Source organism: Molothrus aeneus, chromosome 12 (genome assembly GCF_037042795.1).
Source record: "Molothrus aeneus isolate 106 chromosome 12, BPBGC_Maene_1.0, whole genome shotgun sequence".
Taxonomy (NCBI): Eukaryota; Metazoa; Chordata; class Aves; order Passeriformes; family Icteridae; genus Molothrus; species Molothrus aeneus.
In genome coordinates, this window is record NC_089657.1 from 14504352 (window position 1) to 14528474 (window position 24123).

General features: G+C 50.1%; 2 protein-coding genes across 2 annotated transcripts in view; one reads left to right on the forward strand and one right to left on the reverse strand.

Moving 5' to 3' along the window:
- Positions 1-24123, reverse strand: part of DNAH1 (dynein axonemal heavy chain 1) — a 67491-nt gene that overhangs the window by 7030 nt on the left and 36338 nt on the right. The window contains exons 38-63 of the mRNA XM_066558378.1: positions 23409-23528; positions 22628-22786; positions 22249-22350; positions 20944-21084; positions 20281-20441; positions 19447-19604; positions 19154-19327; positions 18742-18780; positions 17479-17657; positions 16109-16339; positions 14568-14764; positions 14048-14183; positions 12685-12893; positions 11712-11883; positions 11172-11363; positions 10506-10616; positions 9313-9498; positions 4414-4605; positions 3787-3954; positions 3324-3515; positions 2774-2905; positions 2433-2558; positions 1898-2017; positions 946-1095; positions 384-544; positions 41-266 (exon numbers count right to left, since the gene is read on the reverse strand). Of these exons, the coding sequence (XP_066414475.1) occupies positions 41-266; positions 384-544; positions 946-1095; positions 1898-2017; positions 2433-2558; positions 2774-2905; positions 3324-3515; positions 3787-3954; positions 4414-4605; positions 9313-9498; positions 10506-10616; positions 11172-11363; positions 11712-11883; positions 12685-12893; positions 14048-14183; positions 14568-14764; positions 16109-16339; positions 17479-17657; positions 18742-18780; positions 19154-19327; positions 19447-19604; positions 20281-20441; positions 20944-21084; positions 22249-22350; positions 22628-22786; positions 23409-23528 (4134 nt within the window). The remainder of the gene's footprint in view (positions 1-40; positions 267-383; positions 545-945; positions 1096-1897; positions 2018-2432; positions 2559-2773; positions 2906-3323; positions 3516-3786; positions 3955-4413; positions 4606-9312; positions 9499-10505; positions 10617-11171; positions 11364-11711; positions 11884-12684; positions 12894-14047; positions 14184-14567; positions 14765-16108; positions 16340-17478; positions 17658-18741; positions 18781-19153; positions 19328-19446; positions 19605-20280; positions 20442-20943; positions 21085-22248; positions 22351-22627; positions 22787-23408; positions 23529-24123) is intronic.
- On the forward strand, positions 5087-8409 carry LOC136561495 (HAUS augmin-like complex subunit 3). The gene is made up of 4 exons (XM_066557823.1): positions 5087-6340; positions 6472-6911; positions 7558-7777; positions 8158-8409. Exons 1-4 carry the CDS (start codon positions 5087-5089, stop codon positions 8407-8409), a joined length of 2166 nt encoding a protein of 721 aa, XP_066413920.1.

Below are 24123 nucleotides of genomic sequence, written 5' to 3' on the forward strand. Positions count from 1 at the left end.
GATGCACAGCTGCAGGGGGACAGCACCTTTCACTTCTGACCTGGATCTCTCCTGCCTTCAGCTTGGATGCCTCCAACACTTTGATGAGCTCCAAGTCATCTACAGGGTTTCCCTCAGAAGTGCTGAGCCGATAGAGGATCTGGTCTTCTATCACCTTTAGCTCCTGACGCATCTGGGCGTTGCTGACAATTAGCTGGTTTCTGTCTTCTTCTAAGTCAGGCCGCTCTGCAGCCACCACTTCTCCCAACAGCTGGTCCTCCAAGCCACTGCAACAAAAGCCATGGAAATGAGGGTGGCAGGTGAGGGGACAACATGCCCGAGGGTCTGAGGACTGCAGAATGAGGCTGAGCAGCATGGGCAACTAATGGGGTAAAAGCAGGTACCTGGGTGAGAGGGTGAAGTTGATGAGGGTGAGCTTTGTGGAGACCTCAGGGCTGTAGTGAGGGTTGGGCAGCTTTGTAGTGATGTACATCTTGAAATCATCATGGTAGGGGATCACTGTATCCCCCAGCTTCAGCACGGTGCTGCCTTGCTGTTTGAAGGTCTGTACCAGAGAAGGACAAATACAGGAAAGCTGGGATGGCTCCCTCTTGTGAGGGAAGGCATCCTGCTCTGCCCTGGACTCTGCAGTCAGGAGAGTCAGAAGGCTCTCAGGACAGAGGAGCTCCAAGCTTCCCTGTGGAACTAAAGGCCTGAACATGAAGACAGCAGCTGTTTCATGGCCCTGCCTCCCAGCAGAGGTGCCTGTTGGCAGAGCACCAGTGTGTGCAGGAGGCTGTCAGGGTGTTGGAGCCCTGGCCAAGGCATGGGACTCACCCATCCATGTGAGTTCTGTCTGCCCAGGGAGACCTACAAATGCACCCCACCCCATGGCACCCTGGCCAGCTGGCCCTTACAGCTCAGCCAGGCACCCCCTGCCCCCCTTGCCAAGGGGAGACACCAGACCTCTTTCAGCAGGACAGGCTCAAGGACTGGATCCAGCTCCTCGCCGACATTCTCCAGCAGGAAGGGCTTCCCAAAGCTAATGGTGTTCTCCAGAGTGGAGAGGAAGTCCCGGTCACTCAGCTTGGCCACCTCCAGGCTGTTTTCCCTCTCCTGAAAGGCAGCAGGGCAGGGCAGGATTTCTGTGGTGTCCTGCCACCTTCACATCCAGCTCTGGTGCACAGTACACCTCTCACTGGCCTGATTTAACTCTCTGGGGCAGCAGAAATAATAGGTTTTCTTGCTCAGCTAGACTTTGGCTATTTTGGCAAGTTTATCCCACATCAGCAGGAACTAGAGACAGCTGAATGAGGTAGCAGAAAAGGGGGAAAGAAGGACCATCTCCTTCACAGAGCCATACCCCTCTGGAGCCCCACACTGCTAATTCAGGGCAGAGCCTACAAAGTAAGAGCAGGTGGGTGGGAAAAGCTCTCAGGGAGCAAAACAGGAGCAGCTGCCTCAGCTTCCTGCCTGATCCTTTAAACGGGCAGAAGAGGTGCTGGTCAGTGTCTTCAGCACTTTGGCAGTAGGGAATGTACTCAGCAGCCAGGTATGTGTCCCTCATCCCTCTGTGCTAGAAAACTGAAAACCATTCTCAGAAATGCTGGTGTTGTTTTGTGAGGTGAAGATTCCCAGAATGTTAGTGGGCACCCATCAGAGTGGGAATGGGATTTGCTTGCTGCCTTGTTTGCTTATATGAGGGTTCTTCCTGCCCTGTGCTGCTTTCCCTGAGAAGGGAAATCCACCTGGGATGAATGTGGGTGTGGAGACTGTCTGGTGCTGGTTGGATTGGGCTGGCACAGCATGGGGCTTTGCAGCTCTAGAGCCCAAAGCCTGAGGTTGCTCTGCACAGCTTGTGACAGAAAGCTGTTTCCCCTGTCCTGGCAGATCTGGCTTTCCTCCCCACAGCTCTTACCAGATTCTTGATCCACTTGTTTGCTTGTCCCTGTGGGTCTATGTAGTGATTCCAGCGCAGGGAGAATTGGGTTATTACCCCATTCTCCACGGACAGGGCATCGTTGGGTAAACCAGCAATCTAAGAGGGTAGAAAAAGTTGTTGGCACACCTGGTAGTGCACACAGGTGACCAGAGAGAAGCCCTTGCTGTCCTGGCCCCTGAGTGCTCCCAGTGGGTGGACAGGGCATGGTGGTGAAGGTACCTCTGCCAGCAGCCAAGCCCTGGGGTGGGGCTGTGCTGTGGGGTCAGGCTTGGGCAGGCTATGGCCAAGGACAAGCCTTACAGGGCAAGGGCAAGGCTGTTCCCCTTTTTGCTGCTGCCCAAGCCTGGCAGCAATTCCAGTTCTGCAGTGTGACCATTATCCAGCTGCTTGGTGTGGGGGCCTGTCCTTTGGTACAGGGGATCCTGGTGAGTGCTGAGCTGGCAGTTTTGGACTTTACCTGAGGCCCCTTCTTCCTCAAGTATTGTTTGGTTTGGGTTTTTTTGAAACTTGCCTGCCAGGAGCGGATTTCCACGGGGTCTCCAAGGGTGCTGATGAGGCTTGCATCCTCACTGTGGGGAATGTCATTGTTGGCCAGCTCCTCCATCCACTCCTTGGACAGTGCTGCACGGTAGTCTCCCTGCCATGAGAAACACCATCTCAGCCCTTCTTTAAGTTGTACCCAGTCTATTGTGAGTATCTAAACCCTCCTGTTCCCATACAAATGGGCCCTGTGCAGCCTCTTGCACAAGTGGACAGAGATCCGGGAGGGATCTCGCAGCCCTGTGTCCTATTCCTTTCTCCCTGGCCTGGACAGCAGAGCTGTAAACTGCATGCTGACCACTGCACACTTACTGTGAAAGGGCCCAGGTAGGCTACGAAGCCAGCTGCAAACAGCACATCCCCAGAGCTGTTGGTGATTTTGTCATCCAGGCTCTCCACAGTGTCCTGCCAGCGCACCTTCTCGTCAGCCAAGCTGTTGATGAGCTGTGGGAGAAGTTGCACTTGTGAGAGTTGCTCTGAGGTCTAACCTTGTGTCCTGGACCTGCTGCTCTCTGGGTAATGCTGCAGGTGACTTTGGTGACCAGAGGTTGGGGTGGTCCCTGACACATTCTGAATCTTGTTTGGCTTTAAGCACTCAGTCCTGGGATTACTGGCCTGCTTTCAGATGTCCTGGAGACCTATTGTTAGCTGAGGAAGCTGTGCATGGGAGGACAGCAGCTTTTTACATCAGTGCCTAGCTAGCTTAGCTTTCCAGTCCTGTTGAGCTGCTGGGATCAGGCCAGGTAGCTTCAGCCTAGCATTGTCATGAGCTGCAGGCACATGGATGTTTTCACCACTGTGCTGCTTGATCTGGAATTGAGTTGCCTCACACAAGCAGGCAGAAGCTAGCACTGTCCCTTACCACGTCAGCACGGGCCAATCTCTCCAGACACTGCTCACACTTCCTCTCCAACTCCTCCTTATTGGCTTTGCAGGTCTCATACTTGGCTTGCAGGGCAGCAATGCCATCTTCAACCTCCTTCAGGCGTTGCTTGGCTTCGTCAAGGACCAGCTGGGTGGCACGCAGGTCCTCCTCTGCCTCCCGCAAGGCTTGCTGGGGACATGCACAAGGAAACAGTGGGAATGTGGTCAGGCTCTTCCCCCAAAAGCCAGAGATCTTGAAGCAAGAGCTGGTTTTCCTTAAAAGCTCTTGCTGATAAGTGTTAGCTACTGATATTTCAATATCTCAGTCAATCCAATCCCTGGATGACGAAGGCATTGCATCCTGACCTGCAGAATGTAGTGATTCCCAGCAGCTCCTGCAGAAGGGAGCTGCCAGTGCTGTGTTCCTGAACACCAAAGGTAACTGGGTCACAGTTTCTTACCCGCTTGGGCTCCACGACCTTGGCCACAAAGTGGTACTTGTGCATGGCACGCACCCACTGGCAGATGGAGGTGCAGGCTTTGGAGACCTTGGCAATGGCAGCTGGCTGGAACTCTTCATTGTCAATGTAGGGCTGGATGGCCTTGATCACACTCTCTGGAATGTTGTCCTGCAAGGAACGGTGGGAGAGAAGGAGACTCTCCTCAATCAGATCTCTAGCATGCTCATCACTGATCTCCTAAGGGTTTCCCCCAGAGGCAGCAGCACCCCAGGACCTGCTAAGATGGTCAAGGCATCATGCTGGAGCAAGAGGAATCAAATGACTGCATGTTGAGGTCTGAGAGACACAACTGTGGGATTGGGTAAATCCTTTCCCATAGCACTTCTATCTAGCTCCTTCCCACAAAAGAGCAGGGGGACAGAATGTGAAGACTTGTGTGTCTGGGTCCATTGCCCAGGGCAATGAAGTGTACCCAACTCACATGATGGCTTCCAGGCCAAATACACCCTCGTCCTTGGTCATGCTGAAGGGTGTTGCCCACAAGGAGCTCAGTTTGTTACTGCTGTGAGAAGATGTGTGTGAGGCAATACCTGATCCCAGCCACAGCTTCCTTCTGCCACTGCTTACCTTATCATAATCATACAGGCTGTTCAGGAACTGCACTGGGTCCTGGAGAAGGGCCCTGCCTGGCTCCCAGTAATCATCCACCTTGGTGCCTATCTTTTCTCCTGCCACCTTTTTGGGCTTTTTTCCATGCATAATGCAGACAGCTTCAATCACAATCTTCACACCAGGGGGAGGCCGCTGCAGGGCTCGTACCTGTAAAACCCAAATGGGAAACAGGGGGTTAACCTGATTCTCTGGGAGATGGGGTGCTCATCCCTCCCTCAGCTGGGCCAGAGGACACTGGGAGCAGAGGCAGGACACTTCAAGGATGCAATACACAGGCAGGAAGGAGAGAGGCATTTGAAGGGAAAGTTGGTTATCAGAAAGGGCATGGAGCAAACTAAACATAGGCTGAAAAAGCCTGCTCTGCTACTGTAATAGGTGTGTCCCTATGGGCTGAATATGTCTTGGCAGAGGAGATAAATCTGTATGGCCCTAGGGAGAAGGCTGTATGGAAATGGGACACAGGCTTTCTCCCTTGTTCTGTGGGCTCTCATTTGTCTTGTACCCCACCACAGCAATGATTTGATCTTCAGCACTTGTGGAGAGACTGCTTGAGTCTCCCCTCAAGCAGGCACCTAGCAGTGCTGCTGCAGCACCCTTGGGATGATTGTGGGTGTCAGGACCTCTGAGGATGACTCCTGCTTTTTCCCTTCTAGTGCTGACCATCCTTGCCATGTTCAGCTGGAGGTATTCCCAGGCCTTCCCACTGGACACTGTCAACAGAGCAGCAGACTTTATGGCAAAGCTGAGGCTGATCTATCCCCACGCAGACACCCTCTGTGAGAAGGACTTTGAGTGGCTCTTTGACTGCCCTGAGACAAAGCAGTTCCTTGAGTGGTTCTGCAGCACGGTGGGTGAGGAGAACGTGCTGAGCCCAGCTGAGGTGGAGGCCTATGAGGCCCTGCTGGCTGCAGGCAAACCCATCCTGGAAGGTGATGCCTTGGAGGAGGCCCTGCAGATGTGCTGCCAGGTCCTGCAGCTCCCAAGCTCCATAGTGGATGAGGGGTCCTCTCAAGAGGCCCTGCAGCAGGAGCTTCAGGAGCTGAAGCACCACCGTGACTGCCAGCTCTGGAGGTACAGGAAGCTGCTGGCTTGGACAAATAAGCTGCAGCACGAGAAGAAGTATTTGGAGGAGGAAGAGAAAGTGGTGAAGCAGGAGTTGAGGGTGGCTCATATGGACTTGAAAGCAAAGATCTTCAAAACCAGAGCTGTCCTGAGCCAGGTCAGTGAGGCTGCAAAGCAGGTGTCAGAGTGTCCTGAGAACATGGAGATGGGCCAGGTGCCAACACTGCTGTGCCAGATGGATCTTGCTCCTTACCTGGAGCAAGAACAACAGGCCACTGATGCATTTGAGAGCTTCATCCAGAAGGTCCTACCAGAGAGTGTTCAGGCTCCAGATGTTTGGGAAGCCAGTGCACAGGGAGAGAGCAGCCTGAAGGAAGGTCTGGAGGCTGAGACACAAATGGACTCATACTGTGAAATACCAGAAGAAAGAAGAGGAGCTCCTTATGAAGAATGCACAAAAACACTGTGTGTGGGGGCACCAGCAAGCTGGGGAAAATTGGTCCAAGGCTCAAAGTCAGAGCTCCTAGTAGAGGGAGGGAATGAGAGAGACAAGTTGAGCATGGAGAGTGAGGAGAGAGATGGCAGCCAAGAAGTCACAGAGAGACGGGACACCAAGAAAACATCAACGCCAAAAAATTTTGGGACTGATGAAGATGAGCTGCTGGAGGACCAAGACAGCTTCTGGAAGGAGCTGAGCCAAATAGAGACAGCTCATATCTGTGCCAGGAGGGAGGTTATAGTCACAGCAGCAAAAGTGGAAGGTGCCCGTGCTGCGCTGGAGTGGGCCCAGAGGACTCTGGAAGCTCTTGAGGATAACCAGGTAGGCCAGTGCCCCCACTCCTCCACATGCTCTGCAGCAGGGTCTGCCTGTGCCTCCTGCTGATGAGCTGGGAGGGGTGGCAGGGGCAGGCGGCGCAGTGTCACCGGGCTGTGTTTGTGTCCCCTGCCCAGCAGGCCGTGGAGGCCGAGCTGCAGAGCCAGGCTGCCGTGCTGCCCGGGCAGCTCCGCGCCCTGCGCTCCGACATCGCGCACGCCCTGGCACAGCGGCTGCCGGCCCTGCTGCGGGCAGAGGCACGCCGCCTGCGCCTGCCCATCCTGCACAGACACCTCAGCCTGCAAGTGGCCCGGCTACAGGACACTGCCAGGAGGCAGGAGGAGGCGGCTGCGTGGCTGTTGAGCCAGCAGAGCCGTCTGGAGCTGCTGGAGCTCCAGCTGAAACGGGAGAGAAAGGAGCTGGAGCACAAGGCTGCTTGGCTGGAGAAGATCGAATCCGTCATGATGGAATCCCAGACCAGGCTGCCCAAGCAGCAGATCGACTTCAGAGGTGCCAGGCCCTCCCAGGAGGGTCATCCACACAAATGGATAGACCCCAAAGACCTCACTGCTGTACGGTAAGGGCCTGGGGGGTCTGAGCTTGAAGAACAAACTGGGTGTAGGGACAGGGTGTGGGAATGGTCGAGACAGGGAGCAGACCCAAGCTACCAGATAGACTAGCAGTGCTGTTCTGCCAGTGCAGAGCCATTGTGACTCCATGGTGGTGTGAAATGCCCCAGATCTGCTTCTTTCTGGCTGGCTTGGATTGATGAAGCAAAGTGTGGGCTTGGAGAATGGAATGAGTACAGAGAACAGAAGTGTTTTCTAGAATGTTAAGGTAGAGAGTGTAGAGGCAAGTCCTCAGCCATGGAGAAGGAGAGCTGGGCCACAAGAAACCACAAGCTGCTTAGAGCAAAACCTTTCTCTGACTAGGTGTCCTGCATTGACTGGGTCTTCTCAGTCTTCCCTACACAGTTTTGGAGCAGCTGGTGCTAGTGTCTGCCAAAAAGAAATCACACACTGGCTCTTGAGCCAGCCTGCTCCTTTATGGAGCTCTTCCTAGAGCTCTGTGACATGGGATGCTCACCAGGAGTGGCTGTCTTCTCATTGCTGACACACATCAGCTTGCATCCCAGTCTTACAGTGCACAACCACCTCAGAGCCCTGTTCTTGCTCAGTACTGGTGCTGCACTCACAGCTCTGGCTGGCTGTCCCCTCTCACAGGCTCTGGGACATGCTGATGGGGAAGGATCAGAAGAAGCAGCAGCCCTTCCGCAGCTATGCAGCCTTGGCAGCCAAGTGCTCCCAGCTGGCTCAGGACAAGAGGGCACTGGAAGCCCAGCTGGAAGCTCCTCTGCCCCAGGTGTCTGCCCTGGAGTCCTCCATGGAAGTGCTCTATCACCAGCTGTACAGCAGCTCCAACCAGCTGCAGCTCTCCTCGCCGGTAAGGAGCACTGCCCCTGCCCTGGCCTTGCAGGGTGGCAGGGCCAGCACTGGGGACCCCCTGCCATCCTCCCTGGGTGCAGGGGGGGCACCTCGCTGCCTCTCAGCCACAGAAGGGAGAGAGCTGGGCCTGATCCTTGCCTTGTCCCAAAAACCCTCCAGCGAGGCAGTGTCTGGCTATGGGACAAAGGTGATTCTCACTGTGATTGGGGTGCCTTAGCCAAGGTGTCCCAGTAAGCCACCTCTGCCCCTTAGACCGGGAGGGTTTGGAGGCCAGAGCTGGGTGGGTAGTTTGTTTCTGGGGTGCTGAGCTGTTCCACAGGTATTAGGAAAATCCCCTTATTTCTCCATGTTCACATGAGTTTGGGCTCTGTCCCTTAGGAGATCTCAGAGCTGATGCAGCAGTTGATCATTGTGGAGGATGACCTCTACCAAAAGCTGGCAGACCTCCTGAGTGACTTGGAGGTGAAGCGCAGGTCTCTGGAGGACCCCATCCTGCAGGCAGAGCGCAGCCTTTATGTGCATTTTTACTGCAATGAGGACAGGCTGAGGCAGGAGGTGGAGGAGCTGGAGAAGCAGGCATCAGCCTCCTCCAAGGGACCCCCGAGGGAGCTGCCCTATGGAAAGGAGTAGGTCAAAGGGATCCTTGCTCCCTGCCACAGTGGTGGTGTCCTCTTTTGTTTGGGCTGGGTCCCTAATTCTGGTCTGGGAGAGAACTCTGGTGGTCTCTGCTCTGGTGTCATGACCTGGCAGCTGGATTTAAAAGAAACTAGGAGCTTAATCCTTAAATACAGAGTTTCTGGGGGCTGGTTTAGATGATGTGTAAGAAATTGATGCATCTTGTGGCATGGGAAGATTTGGATAGACAAGACACTTCTTGTGCCAGCTCTACAAAAGGATGGGTGCTGGGGGCAAGTGGACCAACACTGTGTCTTTCCCCACTTTCTGAGGAAAGGGGTTTTGTGTGTTTTTGGGAGAATAAAAAGGCCTGTTACTCACAACTGCAGAGCAATAAGCCTGTCCCTGTGTGGTGAAATCTGTACTCATTGAGTGTGCTGTCTTGGCTGTGATGCTTGTAGGTTCACAATCACCCTTCTTTCTCTCACTAGTCTATTTCAAGCCAGTATTCCTTGAATTCAGCCTGCTGCCTCTCCTCTGCCTGTGGTGGATCCCTTTTCAAAGAGCCTGCAGGTTCAGGGTGCTGCCAGCTCTGTCCCATTGTTGCAGTCAGCACTTGGGGTTGCTTGGTGCTACTTACCCCTGTGGACAGGCATGTGGGGTGAGCCCTCCTCCACAGCCTCTCTAGGACATGCTAGAAAAACACCCTGGGGCCACTCACTGCCTTTCTGAAGGAGGGAGGGTGAGGAGCTGCATGGGCAGCTGCCCAGGGGGATGGATGGATGGATGGATGGATGGATGGATGGATGGATGGATGGAGGAAAAGGCTGGGGATGTTGCAAAAGGGAATTGTTGCAAAGGGAGATGGCTGTCCTTGACCAGACCCAGCTCTTCCACCCTCTCCCTTGACACAGTTACCTCTGTAACATCATTTCTGTTGAGGTTCTTCAGGCTGGCAAGAGCAGCATCCAGGGCTGGGAGGGCTTCAGCCAAGTCTTTCTGAGCATCATCTGCAATGGCCTGGGCTGTCTGAGCTTTCTCATTGGCCTTTGCCTCCTCAGCCTGCACAGCACTTCTTGTCTTTTCAGCCACAGCTGTGTCTACCTGCAACAGAAACAGCCTCAGGAGCATGCTGGAGGCAGAGCTTGGCTTGGCACTGCCAGGAAAGGATCACAGCTGTCCTGGCAGCTTGTGTGTCTTCTTCCAGCAGACCTCAGGGACCTAACTGCTGCAGGGGATGCCCTTCCTGCACCATACTGGGAGAAGCTTTTTGTCAGCCTGTATAAACCATCCACAAGCTCCAGCTCTGGCTGTGCCTGAAATGATGTTAGTCTTGCAGGAATTAGCTGCTCTGCTCATTTTCCTATTGGCACAAGGAGAGGATGCAAAGGGTTGCAAAATTTGTAGGGAGATGGAGGAATAGGAAGATCTGCTTAGGGGTTTGTTTCTAAAGCTGCCACTTCTGTATACCCCAAGGGTTAAAACACCACCAGGAGGCACAATGTGGAATATAGCAAAATACTTATCTACTGTGTGGGAATTGAGGTGGTTGCAGAGTCTTTCCACTCTGCATTCAGAGCTTGTATTATGTTAGTGTCCCTGTTCACTGTCCCAGTGTGGCCACCCCACAGCAGGAGACAGGCAGGGAGGAACACAAGGAGAGAAGGCAGTGACAGCCAACACAGAACAGTTCCCTGCTCTGAAGTGACACGAGTGGCTGTGTGATGGTCCTTGAGGTCTGGGGGGCAGGCTGCAGCTGGGGTGGCTCCCTGGGGATGGGATGTGGAGGAATGAGCCTGGCTTAGAGCTGCTCAGGCCACCTCAGGATTGTGTTAGTGTTGCTAGACTGTGCTTGCAAGGGCCTGGGCTGACTGACCCTGGGTGGTGCTTTCAGACAGGAGCATGGGAGCCATTGCTTCTGCAGCAACTGGTGCTCACCAGCAGCAGAGCAGGACCCCAGCAGGAGGCAGTTTGTGCTGTACCTGCAGCTCTGCACAAAAATCTGCCATGCCATTACTTCAAGCAGGATTTTGCACAATCCCTGCCAGGCCCCTCCACCTGTGTCCAGGTGTCCAGTCAGTTAGTCAGTGCAGGGCTGCCTGCAGCAGTACCTTTATCTGTTCGATGGTTGCCTCGGTGTCCTTGGCTGCCTGTGCCAGGAGAGGGCGGGAGGACTCCAGCTCCTCCTGCATCTTCGCTACATCCTCTGCTGTTCGCAGGAGCTGTGGGAGCAAAGCAGAGCTCAGAGCAGGGGCAGCAGCCAGGGAAAGCCCCAGGAAAGGGCTGTGCTGCTCTGGAGGGTGCTCCCTGCCAGGTGTTGGGCTGTACAAAGCACAGGTCTTGCCCTGGCTCCTGCTTAAGCAACAATCTGACACTGTGGTGTGCTTACAACCAGCAGTGCCTAATGCTGCCTGCACGTGTCAGGCATTACTTCGTAAAGCTGGTGGCAATGAGACAGCAGAACAATGTTTCTGTTAGAGGGCTTTCAATTACAAGGTTAATAAGGAACATCCTGAGAGCTGAGCTACACAGAGGCCTGTGGTCCCCAAAGACTGGGGATCATTATTCTTTAGAACTGTTACAGACTCAGACCTTCAGAAAGCCTGGCCCTGGCAGAAGGCATAGCTCTCCCTTGCTTTAGCCTGAGCTTTCTCCTGTTACACAGGACATGTGTAGGACATCTCACTGCATCTCTGCAGCTGTAAATACACTGCTCAGAGGGTGACCCCACTGCATAAGGGGTGGGCCCAAAACCTTCCTGGGTATGAGGGACAAACCTTGTCTAGCCCACTTTGCATCCTGTTCTTGGCTGTCTTCAGTTCCTGTTGCTTCTTTCCAATAAGGGAACTGAAGATGCTGAGGAACTCCAGGTAGCTTTTGGGAGTGATATAATTGTGTCTGCCCAATTCTGCTAGGAACAACTGGCACTTCTTTGCCACACTCTGATGGATTGCTACACATACTTGAATCTACAAGGAGAAAGGAAAGAAACAGTCAGTACTGAAGATGTGATGGGCAAATCTATGTTATGCCTAGAGAGAGCAAAAGGGACTTATGAAGAACCAAACCATGCAGTCACAGCAGAGCTCATATGTGTTTGTGGGCTTTAGTGCCACAGAGGGCAGACAAATGGCCAAGCCCGTTTCAAGGCATACAAAAGCTATGCAGCTCTGCATTTGAATGATCCTGTCACGGGACATTTCTGCTCCAGGGTAGGACAATTCTGAAGGTAAGTCGTGGATCTGTTGCCTTGGTGTAGGCAGAGACACAGCACACCGAGCACATGGGAGCAGAGTATTCTCACGTGTGGCACGTACCATCCCGCTGGTATCCTCATTGCCGCTGCCAAGGAGTGGGAGCTCGTTCAGGAAGGAGGAGGCCACGCTCTGCAGGGCTTCAGCAGGCCACTCATTGAACCAGTCAATGGTGCAGCAGTTCACCAGAGAGGGGAACTGCCTCAAGCGTGCACGGAACACTTCTCCGATGGGGCTGAGGGCAAGGCGTGCAGAGAAGATGTGTTACAGCTGGCTCTACAGACAGGACAAAATATCTTTGCTTCTGCAGAACCACCCTGATACTTTGTGGAGCAAGAGAGACAGGAATACACCCAGGGAGGGAGGGAAAAGGGAATGACAGTTCAGGCAGTGAGCTGTGTGCCCAAAGGTGCATGTCTGAGCTCATTCCTTGGCTCAGGATATTCTGGAAGTATTAAGATAGTAGTAGGGTGATGTTTTATGGGTGCCTCTCTAGGGACAAACTTAAGGAATAAAAAAAAAAAGTGTTCTGAAGTTTATTTCAAGCAGGTGCGTGCAAAGATCACATCACCAAATCATAACCATTGCCCTGATTTTTCTACTTGTTCTTGCACTGAGAATGCCCTGTACCTTCTGTTATCCCTCCTGCAGGGGAGCAAGCTGGTTATGGACTGTGCCTTGGATTAATGAGTAAACGTGGCTCAACTGAGCCCCAAATTCAAGCAAGATATGTCTGTAACAAATGGCTCAATGGTGCAGAGAGGAGGAGGTACTTTGTGTTTCATCTGAATCACACATAATCATACTCTTGAAAAATTCAAACTTAGTCTTGAGACCAGCAAAGAGTAAAAAAAAAAAAAGAAAATTCTAGTCCTAGGAGAAGGTGTTATGCAAACCATACTCCTATCTCCTATTCTTCCTCCTTCTCCAAAGGCTGGGGCTTGGAAATAAAGATCCCATTACACAGTGATGAAAGGCAAAGGATAAGGAGAGAATAATTAGCATTCAACGCATGGAGGTGTAGGCTGAAGTGTACCTCATGCACAGGACCATGTGGATATTGCTGCGGACCCGTGCTACGTATGCAGCCATCAAATTGGCTTTGGTGGGCTGCTGGCCCAGATCTCGAACAATGGGCTTCATAGCTGTCATGATCTGGTCTTGTTCCTCAGGACTGTAAATGTTGGGAATGTCACCAGAGTTGAGCAAGTTGTTGATATCTTCCAGGAAGGATTCATTTTTAATCTAAGTAGATGGTAAAGAAAGAAAAAAAAAATGAAAAGGCAGTTTCTTAAGTCAGAAGACACTCATGTCTCACATGCCATGGAGATAATTTCTGCATAAATACAGCCCTCAGCCTCAGTTAAAAGAAACAATTTTTGTGATGATTTGGCTCCAGAAAGCCACACCCTGATTCTTGTCCAGCACTTCCAATTAAAAAGCCGTATTTCAGCCATTTCAGGGGTGGGAGGCTGTGTTTGAGAAGAACCATCCTTCTGCCCATTCCCTGTCTCCTTACAGACAAATTGAGCTCAGGCTCTTTTTCCCTGCCTCTGCAGCCAGACCCCAGACACCTTGGTTGCTCCAGGTCTTTGTTCCTCCAGCACAGAACACTTCATTATTAGAATAAAGCTTATCAATGTGGGAGACAGAGTAATTGTAGGGATGTGTCACAGGCTGTGGGACGATCTCCCTCCAGTGCTACATTCACCTCTCCACCTTTGCTACATCAGAAATACACAACATCCATCTCCTTGACTAAATGCATCCTCCTGGGCCTCCTTGCTCCCACATATGCTTCTCACTGCAGGGAAAAGGCTGCAAGAACAAGTAGCATTTGACTGATGCTCATCTCACTGCTTAGGGCTCTGCCACAAGGGAATGGTTCCTATGATAATGAAGGCAGTAAAAAAGCCTATGGGGAACATAACTGTGACTCCAGAAGTGGAAATTGGCCTACTCATTAGCAAGTTACAGTTTACAGCCAGCATTATCCTGTGGAACCATCAGGCGTAAGGTCCTAAATCTACTCCCTTTTTGAAAAGGGAAAGAATCATTTTACTTAGGACTTCTAATACCAGCGGCCAGTAGTGCTTAGTTTCAGGCAGCTGAAATCTATGTGCCTACCAAACCTTTGGATGGAGCTGAAAGAAGCTTCCTTGAGCAAGAGAAGACTCCACCCACTCACACACAGCTCTACAGACCCTCTAGCAATAAATGCACCACCTCTAGTTTCCCTGGGGCTATTTTATAAGATGATGAATATGGGCTACTGAAGAAATACAAGTTGTGTCTGGTTTTGTCAAGTTCCTTAATACCCTGTAGGGGAAGTTATTGAGCTTAGAGATGTGTTTCTGACTCTTTTTGAGATGGAATCCACCATGCCAATAGTCCTGTACCTGTGTGTCTACAAAGAGGAAGGTCTTGGGTAGACTTTGAAGGCCTGCCTTCATCATGATCTTCCTCACATCCTCTCGCCATTCAGCCATGCCGTAATTTTTGGACAGTTCAATCTGGAAACATTCATAATCTGCCCTAATGGAAAACAAAGCCTGTGGAGTTACATCAAATTAAAACATTCTCTTCTGTCAATTCCCAGTATGTCTCATGGACTCAGGGCGAAAGGACTCAAGCAGGTTGTTCTCCTACAGTGAGTCCTGAGCACACGCTTGTCCTTGTGCACCAAGGACAGCCACCAAACCAGGAGCATGTTTTACACAAGGCAGAGATACCTGAGCTAGCCAGAAATCCAGTGCAGATGTGCATGGTAACTGAGTCCTAGCTCTTGACTCATTTGAGGAGTCAGCAGCCAGAAAAACATGTAACTGGCAGTGGGAAGGGTGGAAAAAGAGATTCTCTGAAGGCAGCCCCAATGGAGCTGCTCCCCATTCCATGCATAGGTGGGAGCGCATTACTTACATGTGAGATGCCAGTCTGGTGAGAGACTGTCTCCCACTCCCCCCAACCCCCAGGAGAAGGGCATTCCCTGGAGCCTGCCGCAGGATCCGGCTGATGCGGCAGATGTGCTGAATAGCATCCATGAACAGCACCAGCTTCAGCTCTGGGTTGTGGCTCTGATTGTACTCCTCCAGGTAGTCCTCAATCACCACCTTCAGCTGTGGGCAGAAACACTCAGTTGTGGCTACCAGATAAAAGCAAGTGTGTGTGTGTGGGGGGGGGTTTCTGTGTACTGGCACAACCAGGAATAGGGGAGGGCAGAGCCTGGGGCTTAACAGAGCCTGGGAGCAGCTCTCCTCTGGGCTCCTAAGGAGCTGCCACTGGATGGGCTGAATTTAGTTAGTGGTGGTGGCAGCAGCTGCTCAATGGTGACCTTAAACTAACTCAGGCAAGTGACTACATTCTGCTGTTCCCAGCTGTGCTGTTTGCCTCGAGAAACAGCAGGGTGTAGTTCAAAATAAAAGAGCTTATGGCTGCCTGATCCATACTGCTCCAGGGCCTCCCTCTGGGTTAGTTTCCTTGCTCTATAGCTGACCACTGCCTGCTGCTGAATCCTGTGGTTAGGATTCTGGCTGGAAAGCACAGGTGCTGGGGAAGAAAACAACAGTGGCTGTAGATGAGTAGAGGAACACACTCCTCTCCCAGCCCAGCCATCACAAGGAATAGCTGCAGGAGCAGTTTCTCTTGCCCTTCCCAGGGCTCCCCGCAACAGCACCCTCAGGCCAGAGAAGGAGATGAAGCATGAAGACATCTGGGATTGGATCCTACCCCCTCAGCAATCTCACTGTGAAGCTGGGAAAGTAACACCAGCTGGAATTCATACAGCGCTGAGATCCCTGCCTAGATGCCAAAGTCCCGTGAGCATCAGTGGGGACTGTGCAGCTGCCTCTATGTCTGGCTGTCCCAGCTGTGCTCACCCCGGTGGGGGACAAGCCTACCTACTTTGCAAAAGGGGTTGGAAAGCTCAGTTAATTACCAGCCCTTGTCACACAGCTATCACAAGAGGAGAGACAACAGAATAATCATCTGTTTCTGATAATGAGTGCAAAACACACCACTCATTGCCTTTGCTTAATTACCACTATCCAAGTACTCCCAGTATCTTCTCCAAAAGGGAGTCTGGCAGTAACATTAATTACTTGTAAAGGTCAATTGTGAAGTCTTTAATGGCGAAAGTAGTATTGTTTGGGGGTAATGTGCCATTTCTTTCCAGCAAATTTCACTTTTCAGTCCCAAGTGTGACTCATTTGGGAGATTTGGCATAGCAGGCTGCCTCCAGGATTGCAATGCAGAGACAGCTTGTTCCACCTCAACTGCCCATCACAGCTAATACAGCCACTATTCATATATGTGGTAGGATTCCACAGGAGACCCCTGGGATGGTTTGTGTTCAGACACCTCTAATTAAAGCACCACTATTGTTACTATTACTGTTTTCCTTTGTTTGTAGAACACTGGGAAGATGTGAATGTAGTTCCCAACGTGATTCCCAGGGTCCTTACCTTATCCTGGCTCTCGATCGCTTGGTACACTTTGACATTGGCACCTGGCTCCATGAAGTCTCCAAACAGAACTGGCTGGGTGGGAATGACCTCCTCAAAAGTGGTGCCAAACTCCACCATTTTCTCTGTCATTAGGTTGTCAAACCAGGTCCTGTCCTCGTCACTGACCAAGCGGTCACAGAAGACACGGCAGCTCTCGTGGTACCACAGTCTCAGCAGGTGCTCTTTGTTCTGGTAGGAAATCCCAGCAAAACAGCCCCCATGAGAGAAGCAGAGAAGTGTTATGAGCATTGCTGTCAGCAAAGCTGGTTCCTGCCCAGCATGTGGCCAGCTCTGCTCCCATTACAAGGCAACTGGAGTGGAGAAAGAACTGGGCGGAGGAAGTTGCTTCCCTTCTCCTCTCAAAAACAGCTCTTGTCAAAACAGCTGCTTTGCAGAGAGCTCATTACAGCATCAGTTTATCTCCCTCTATTTGTCTATATGTCGGGCTTTCTTTGAGAGATTTAAATTTTATGTTCTTTGTTCTTATCTTTCACTAGTTTGATTTAATTTGTATGGTTTTCTTGTGTGTTTTTTGAAAGATCCTTTTATTTGGCCACAATAACCCCCTGCAACATTATAGGCTGGGGATGGTGTGACTGGACAGCCCCCAGGCAGAAAGAGATGTGGGGGTACTGGTCAACAACTGACTGAACATGAGCCAGCAGTGTGCCCTGGTGGCCAAGAAGGCCGATGGCTCCTGGCCTGGAGCAGGAATGGTGTGGCCAGCAGGAGCAGGGAGGTCATTCTTTCCCTGTACTCAGCACTGAGGCCACACCTTGAGTGCTGTGTCCAGCTCTGGCCCCTCAGTTTGGGAAGGACCTTGAGATGCTCGAGTGCATCCAGAGGGGGCAACGAGGCTGGAGAGGGGCTGGGAACACAAACCCTGTGAGCAACCACTGAGGGAGCTGGGGGTGCTCAGCCTGGAGAAAAGGAGACTCAGGGGTGACCTTATCACTCTCTACAGCTCCCTGAAAGGTGGCTGTAGTCAGGTGGGGTTGGTCTCTTTCTCCAGGCAGCACTGACAGAACCAGAGGACACAGTCTTAAGCTGTGCCAAGGGAAATATAGGTTGGATATTAGGAAAAAGCTTTTTACAGAAAGAGTGATAAAGTACTGGAATGGTTTGCCTCCACCATTGGGAAGGTGGTGGAGTCCCCATCCCTGGATGTGTTTAAAAAAATATTGGATGTGGCACTGAGTGCCATGGTTTAGTTGAGGTGTTGGGGCAGGGGTTGGACTTGATGACCTTAAAGGTCTCTTCCAACCTAGTTGTTCTGTGATTTTTGGTCTTGCCCTGGGTGGCAGGGCTGTGCTGATGGGAGGACTCACCTCGACCTTGCCAGGCTCAGCCATGAGCATGCCCTGGAACACCTTTGAGAGGTCTCTCAGGTTGAAGGTGTAATGTGACTTTGCTGGTGTGGGCAGCAGCTGGGATGTGATGGTCATATACACGGAGATCGTGGCATCCACTAAGGGCTCGTTCAAGTCCTTCACGGCATCTGCTCCCGCTGCAGAGATAGAAGTAGTCAGAGAGGATGTCAAGATGGTAACTCTGGGCTGAGAAGGTCTTTGCAGTGCAGGAAGGTGGCACTGAGTGGCAGAGGTGCTGGCTAGCACTTGGGCAGGAACACACTTTTTTCTGCTTTTTTTTTGAGAGACAGTGAGGGACCTGTCCAAGCACCTGCTCACTGCTGTGCACAGCTGCTAATGGGTTTATCAACTAATGTGAAACAGATTTGGGGGTGGAAGAATGCTTTACAGCCATTCTGTGGTGTGAAGACTTCATGCCCCCCAGGAACAGAGGAGGCACTGCCAGACAGGTAATTGATGCCTACCTGAAATATTCCAGACAGGTTTTCCTTCTCCTTCCTTGCACTCCCGCAGTGAAATCTCAGCTACTTTTAAGCTAGAAGGTGTGAGTGCCCTCTTAGCTAAACCCCATGCAATTCATTATGCTCAGCAAATGCAAAGCCACTGAGGAATAATTTCTTATGCAATAGTCTGGCAAGATTTAAACACAGCTGCCAGTTTTAGATCATAATTATTTTTTTCTCCCAATGAAGTTTATTACAAACACTCCTGGAGAAGTAGAGCCCTGTGACACCCCAGCATTTTGCACTTTTTTGCATGTTTTCAAAAATCCTTTAATTTCTTTCTAAATCACAGCTAGATGTTTCAGTGTGCCCCTGAGATCACAGTCAGGTACTGGTGCTTCTGAATATTGCAAGCACTCAGAAAGCTCTGCTTTGCTTCTCCCATAGCTGACTATTCTCACTCCTTTCTACTGGCAGATTTGCAGATGAAGGCATATTTGCAAAGATGATCCTCAATTCCCACCCTGTCAAGTATAAGAGGACTCATTTCACTCCAAATGAACCCTTTTTTCATGGTGGCTGTAGCACCATGCTCAGATCCACCCTGCTCAGCTGTCCACAGGCTGCAGCAGATGGAGAGTAACAGAAGGCTCTGCTTCCACAGAAGGCTGTTGTCTGGACAAGTGTCTGTCTGCTGAATGCACAGGTAAGCTGTGCCATGCTGTGCTCACCAGCTCGTTCTGTTCACAGTCCCTCTCCTCTTTCTGCTCTTACTTACGCACTGGATTTCTGTAACTTTTTTCTCCTAGGAGTCCATCTAAAAAAAGACAAAAAAATTAGTTCCAGCTTTACCCGCTGAGGTTAAGAATATCTGCATCACCCATCACAAACAAAATCCTCTTTGAATGGCCCAGGCTATATGATAACATATTGAAACTGTGAAAGGCAAAGCTGAAGTTTGCTGATCTGCACCACCAGAGTTTGGCCTTGAGACTAAATAGGGTATGAACTCTCTGTTTGCTAAGCCTCATAAAACACTTTCCCTAAAGCATCTTTGAGTGACTACTGCAAGTTCCAGCTTTCAACACTTTGATCAGATCACTGATATTAATTGCTCCCCTTTCAAACTCCATTGTCATCAAGGTGACTTTCAACATGAGGAGAAGGTGGCAGTTTTCTGTAGGACTTACCCATCCAGCTGCCAAGGATGGTGGAGAAGATCTTCCTCTTGCTGTTTTCATCCATCTCAGTGAAGGAGAGGTAGTTGAAATGGCGAGTGAGGCGTGGAGTGACAGGATTCCTTCCCCCTCCAGGAGGTCCCATGGCACAGACAAAATTAATATCTACCAGCTTCTTAAAAGTACCTTTGAGAGTGCAAAATCAGGAATGATTTTATTGTAGCTAAAATCCCTCACCACAGATCTCCAGGGCAGGTACACATATCCAACAGGCCAAGAGCTCTGGCCAGGGATCTGGGTCATACCGATCTGTTTGCGGTCGTACCAGCCGTGGTGGTCCATCCACTGCCGCAGCAGCTCAATGGGAGGCTGAGCTCCAAACTGCTCCAGCATGGGCATGTTCAAGTCATCGATAAAAAATATGAAATATCGACCAACTGGAGGCCCAAACACTCCCTTCCGCCTGCAAGGACAGAACCCGTGTCAGGACACAGGAAAGGTACTTCTAACTTGATTCAAATGCATGGTTTTTTTCTCTGGATGCTTTCTGAGTCAACAGTTTCAGCTATTTTTTACACTTGATACACTCCTTTGTAAGGGCCTTTGCACCGAAAAGATCTGGAGCAATGTTCGAGGCACTGGCTTCTCTCCAAGTGAAATTTTGTCTACTTATGCTCAATGCCAAGGAGTAAATGGGTGCAAATAAAAGCAAAGCTTGAGCCCATGAATCTGTTGGAAACTTCAAACCAGTGGCTGACCAGGGAGGTGAAATGGAAGCTGTTTACTGTGGGGAGTAGGATTGCGGGTGGGCAGCCACATTTTCTCCCTTCATCACTTTCTGTAAAGATCCCACACCAGGGTTTGCAAACACCTGTGCTGTGAAATGTAGTATTTCTGGAATAACTAGAATTGGAGCAACTTTTACCGACCCTCACTAATCCTTCTCACTTTATTGCCATTATAACAAGCTATTACTGGCTCTCACAAACCCAGCTCAGATGTGCTGTGTGTCCTAAATGTTATCCACAGCTATACATGCTCAGGGCCCCTTCAGGTCTTGGGGTGAAACTAAAGAGCCAAGTTGATAGAAACACTGAGCTTAGGGATACTGCCTTTGCACACACAGAAAGGAATCTTGCCTCTTATCCAGTTTGCTGTCGATGAGATCCTGGGTTTGGTTAGAAGAGGTGCGGGCTGAAAACATCAGGAAGTGGGCGATGTATTTGTTAGGCAAGTTCTTCAAGAGCTTGTCAGCAATTGTGAGAGTCTTCCCTGTGCCAGTGGGACCAATGCAAAGAACCTAGAAGCACAATCAGCAATGCAGCATAATCATTGGCAAGCAGCCTGTGTTTCTCAGAACTCTGACACTGGCTGGAGGAAATGCAGCCAGAAAAGAGGTTACTGCTCTTTTAGGTATTTGAAGGTTGGGAGAGGACTCTTGAACTTGCTTCTTCAATAAGGTCAGTTGCCCAACACCAAAATCTCTTGGTGTGGATGGAATCCAACCATAGAAGTATGAAATGGAGCTGTAGGAAACAGGTAAAAAGGGATAGTAATGGGCTATCTAGCAATTGCTGCATTTTGGTTGAACAGCTGTGTGTTGATATCCCTTTGGGGTGCTGACATGGTACCTGGAGACTGAATGGAAAACTCTTAGTGCTTAAGCACAGATTTGGTGCAGAGAAATGCAAATCCATGGAAGTGGGAAATAATCTCAAAGTATTAGGCAGCTGTTAAGTTCTGACTGCACTGGGAGAAGAAGAGGTTGAATCAAAAATTCAAAAACAAGGCTGGGCACGTACTGGCTTATGGTTGGTGAGCAGCAGCTCCAGCAGATAGGCCATTCGGACTGTGTTCATCGTGGGCACAATAATGTCACAGAAATTGGTGTCTGGAACCATGGTGAACTTTGCTGTAGCATCCAGCCACACCTCCCAGTGCACCTGAAAGATTGGAATCTGCTTAGAGGGGGAATCTATCCCTTCTAAGAAAAGGAAAACTATTTCTGCTATTTTCCCTGTCACTGCTCCTTGTGTAATAGCTCAGATTCAGATGAGAAATTCAGGTTTCCAGCCCCTTTGTTGAGCCTTGCCACCCTTACCTTTCTGTATGGAAACACTGGGAGTGTTTGACTCGTTACTTTTGGGAGGGACAGAGCCCAAGACTTAGAGGTCATTGCCCCAGCAGCAACACACCTGCCCTCCCTTCTGAGAATTGGGATCAAAGTAGGATGGAGCACTTGTGATATCTGCAAGAATAGGGATTCTGCCCACGGCAGAGGGCCAAAGGGGGCTTATCTGGGCTCCTGTCTTCCCTTTCCGTGCCATCACCCATATCACACTCAGAGGCACATGAGGTTTTCTACTTGTACAAGATATGGATCTCTTGTGCTAGATTGAAGCTGCAGATGAGCCTCCCAGAGGCCACTATACAAATGAGACAGAGCTTCTGCCAGGGCAGTGCTGGAGAATACAGGAGAAAATCTGCATTCCTGACCACCCCATGTGGCCTTCCCACAGAGACCACACTGGCACCTTCTATTAAGCACCTGACAGTCATGTAGGGTTCTTTGTTTCATTTCAGGAAGGGGAAGCATTTTCCCTCCTTCTTGAATTCCTTTTAGCCCAGAGTCTGGTGACTGTCAGTCAAGATGACCTTGACATGCCCTACACTGCTGTCTCTTGTGAAAAAGATGGAATATTTATCTGTCTTGCTGCTATTCCAGACTCTGCTGCACATAGCTCTTCTGCTGTTATTCACTGCTTTCTAACACAGACAGCTCTATCCATATGAGCTCCTCCCTGTCCTCCAGCAGCCACACTTGTACCATCCCTCACTTTTCTGAACACTGACAGAGACACACAGGTCTCAACTGACCGACTCTCAGCTCAGCTTTGAAAGATCTGGTTCACAGCTCTGAAGGCAAGAAATTGCCTTCTTGATTCAATGAAAAGCTTAATTTTGATTTAAACATTCCTGTTTGCTTCCTATAGGCCTTTCTTCTTTGCCCTTAATGAGAAAATCCTACCAAATCCTGTAGGACTGTGTCGCTTCCTGGTGCCTCCTCCTAAATTACTCAGCTTGGAATTAAAAGTTAAATATTTTACCTCTTTACGGACGTCCTCATCATCTTCTTCAGTACTGCTAAGCCCAGCATCATCCAGTTTATAGTCATAAACCAGTCCTTCTTCTGGGAAGAGTAAGCGGATCTGTGAGAATAAAGCTGTGATGAACCTGGCTGCCACTCAGCTGAATTCACAGGAGGATTTGCACTACTTCAAGGAACACTTTACTAACGGGACGCCACCCAGGCCAGGGGGCTCAGGGCTCTCCCAGAACTTCCAGCTCCAGGGGTTCCAGTGAGACAGTGGCATACCAGATGCCCACAGGAAGCCCATCCAAAGCCTCCAGGCATTCAGCTCTGATCCCCATTCCTCACTACTAATTTCTCTACAATGAGAGAAGATCTGCTTTTCCTTTACTCACCCTTTCCTTTGCCATCTTCTTCCTGAGCCATGAGCTGAAGGCCTCACGACCTAGGGAATCTCCAGTAGCACCCACACTCCAGATCAAGGCAAATATAAACCAAGGCTCAATCAGCTCTCCCATACGAGCAATCTTCTCCCGGGGAATTGTCTTCAGTCCCTAAGAACCAGAGACAAGCGGAAGAAAAATTCTCAGGTATAATTACGGCACACAAACCCCAGACTCTTCTTAATTTGTTCATAATTCTATTCAGCTTCTATGTAGTTTTTTCTAGCCAGTTTTTCAGAGGCCTTGTTAATATATTATGTGGATTAAAATTTGTTGTTTCATTGGTGTACTTGAGAGACTCCCTTTGCTGAACTAATGTCACTCAACAAGAGATGGGAGAAGAATTTAGTCTTAGGTTTTTAATTTGAAAATTGTCCAGCCTTCTTCAATACTAACTCTCAAAGGACCTGCAATCTGAAGTGCATCACTGCTCAGCTCTGATCTCTGCTTTCCCCTCACTCTCCAATTCCCTCTGCTATAAATAAAAGTGAACCTCTACCCTCCAGCCTGGTAGGCACAGAGCTTATCTTGTGTTCCTTCAGTGGGCAGAGCATAATCCTTCTAGGTTTACCTGTGATTTGCTGGATGCTGTAATACCTTCTGCCACATAGATGAGCTACAGCATGACCTTTCTGCACCAACATCTTGTTCTCTGGTGATTAACCCTTTCCAGGACTTGGTGTCCTTAAGAGTTACAGATACAAGGAACAGTGATAGAGGTAGCAAAATCTACCTTAATGGGAATGAAAGGCTGATACAAACATTCCAAGAGCACGAGGAGACTCATTGTGAGGTTACCATCTGTAGAAGTAATTATCTCCTTCACAGAGCTTCGTAAAAAGTCGATGGCCTCCTGGAAAGACAGGCAGGGACAGCTCAGTGTCACCATCCAGCACAGCTGACTTTGGTTTTACCTTCTTGTTCACCTCCATCATGTTATGTTTAGCAGGGAGACTGTGACTGAGAATGCTGCCATTTCCAACTGCATCCCAAGTACCACCATTTTTACTGGAGAAAATATAGACAAGCCCTTTGGTTTAGTCTCAACACCAAGAAACCTCTGGGCCTCCCTTTTGCTTCTGTGCAACAGTTATGTGCATCTTGTGCTATCACTGCTGTTAAATGGTTTGCTCCCTTTAGAGCCTTCCTTTGTAGCTCCAGGTTCTTCATTAAAATAATGGCTTATCAACAGAGTAAAAATAACAAGACTTGTTTGAACAACCTTCTCCCTTGAGGGACTCACTCTAAGCTATGGAACTGCACTAGGGATGGTTTTGTCCAGAAGATAATTTTAAAATAAAATAAAAGCAACTATAATGACCAATAAGACTTAGTCACATCTACAGAGATCAGTGAATAACCGGTATTAAAGCCACAAAATTCACAGGAAAGTTTCCACGATAGATATTATGATAGGAAATGTTCCCACAATGTCATTTAAATCCAGG

Bases quoted from the DNA above. Each gene is read 5' to 3' on its own strand.
- LOC136561495 (XM_066557823.1), top strand. From the start codon at position 5,087: ATGACTCCTGCTTTTTCCCTTCTAGTGCTGACCATCCTTGCCATGTTC. The intron at 6,341-6,471 runs GTAGGCCAGTGC...TCCCCTGCCCAG, and splicing joins AAGCTCTTGAGGATAACCAG to CAGGCCGTGGAGGCCGAGCT. The intron at 6,912-7,557 runs GTAAGGGCCTGG...CCCCTCTCACAG, and splicing joins AAAGACCTCACTGCTGTACG to GCTCTGGGACATGCTGATGG.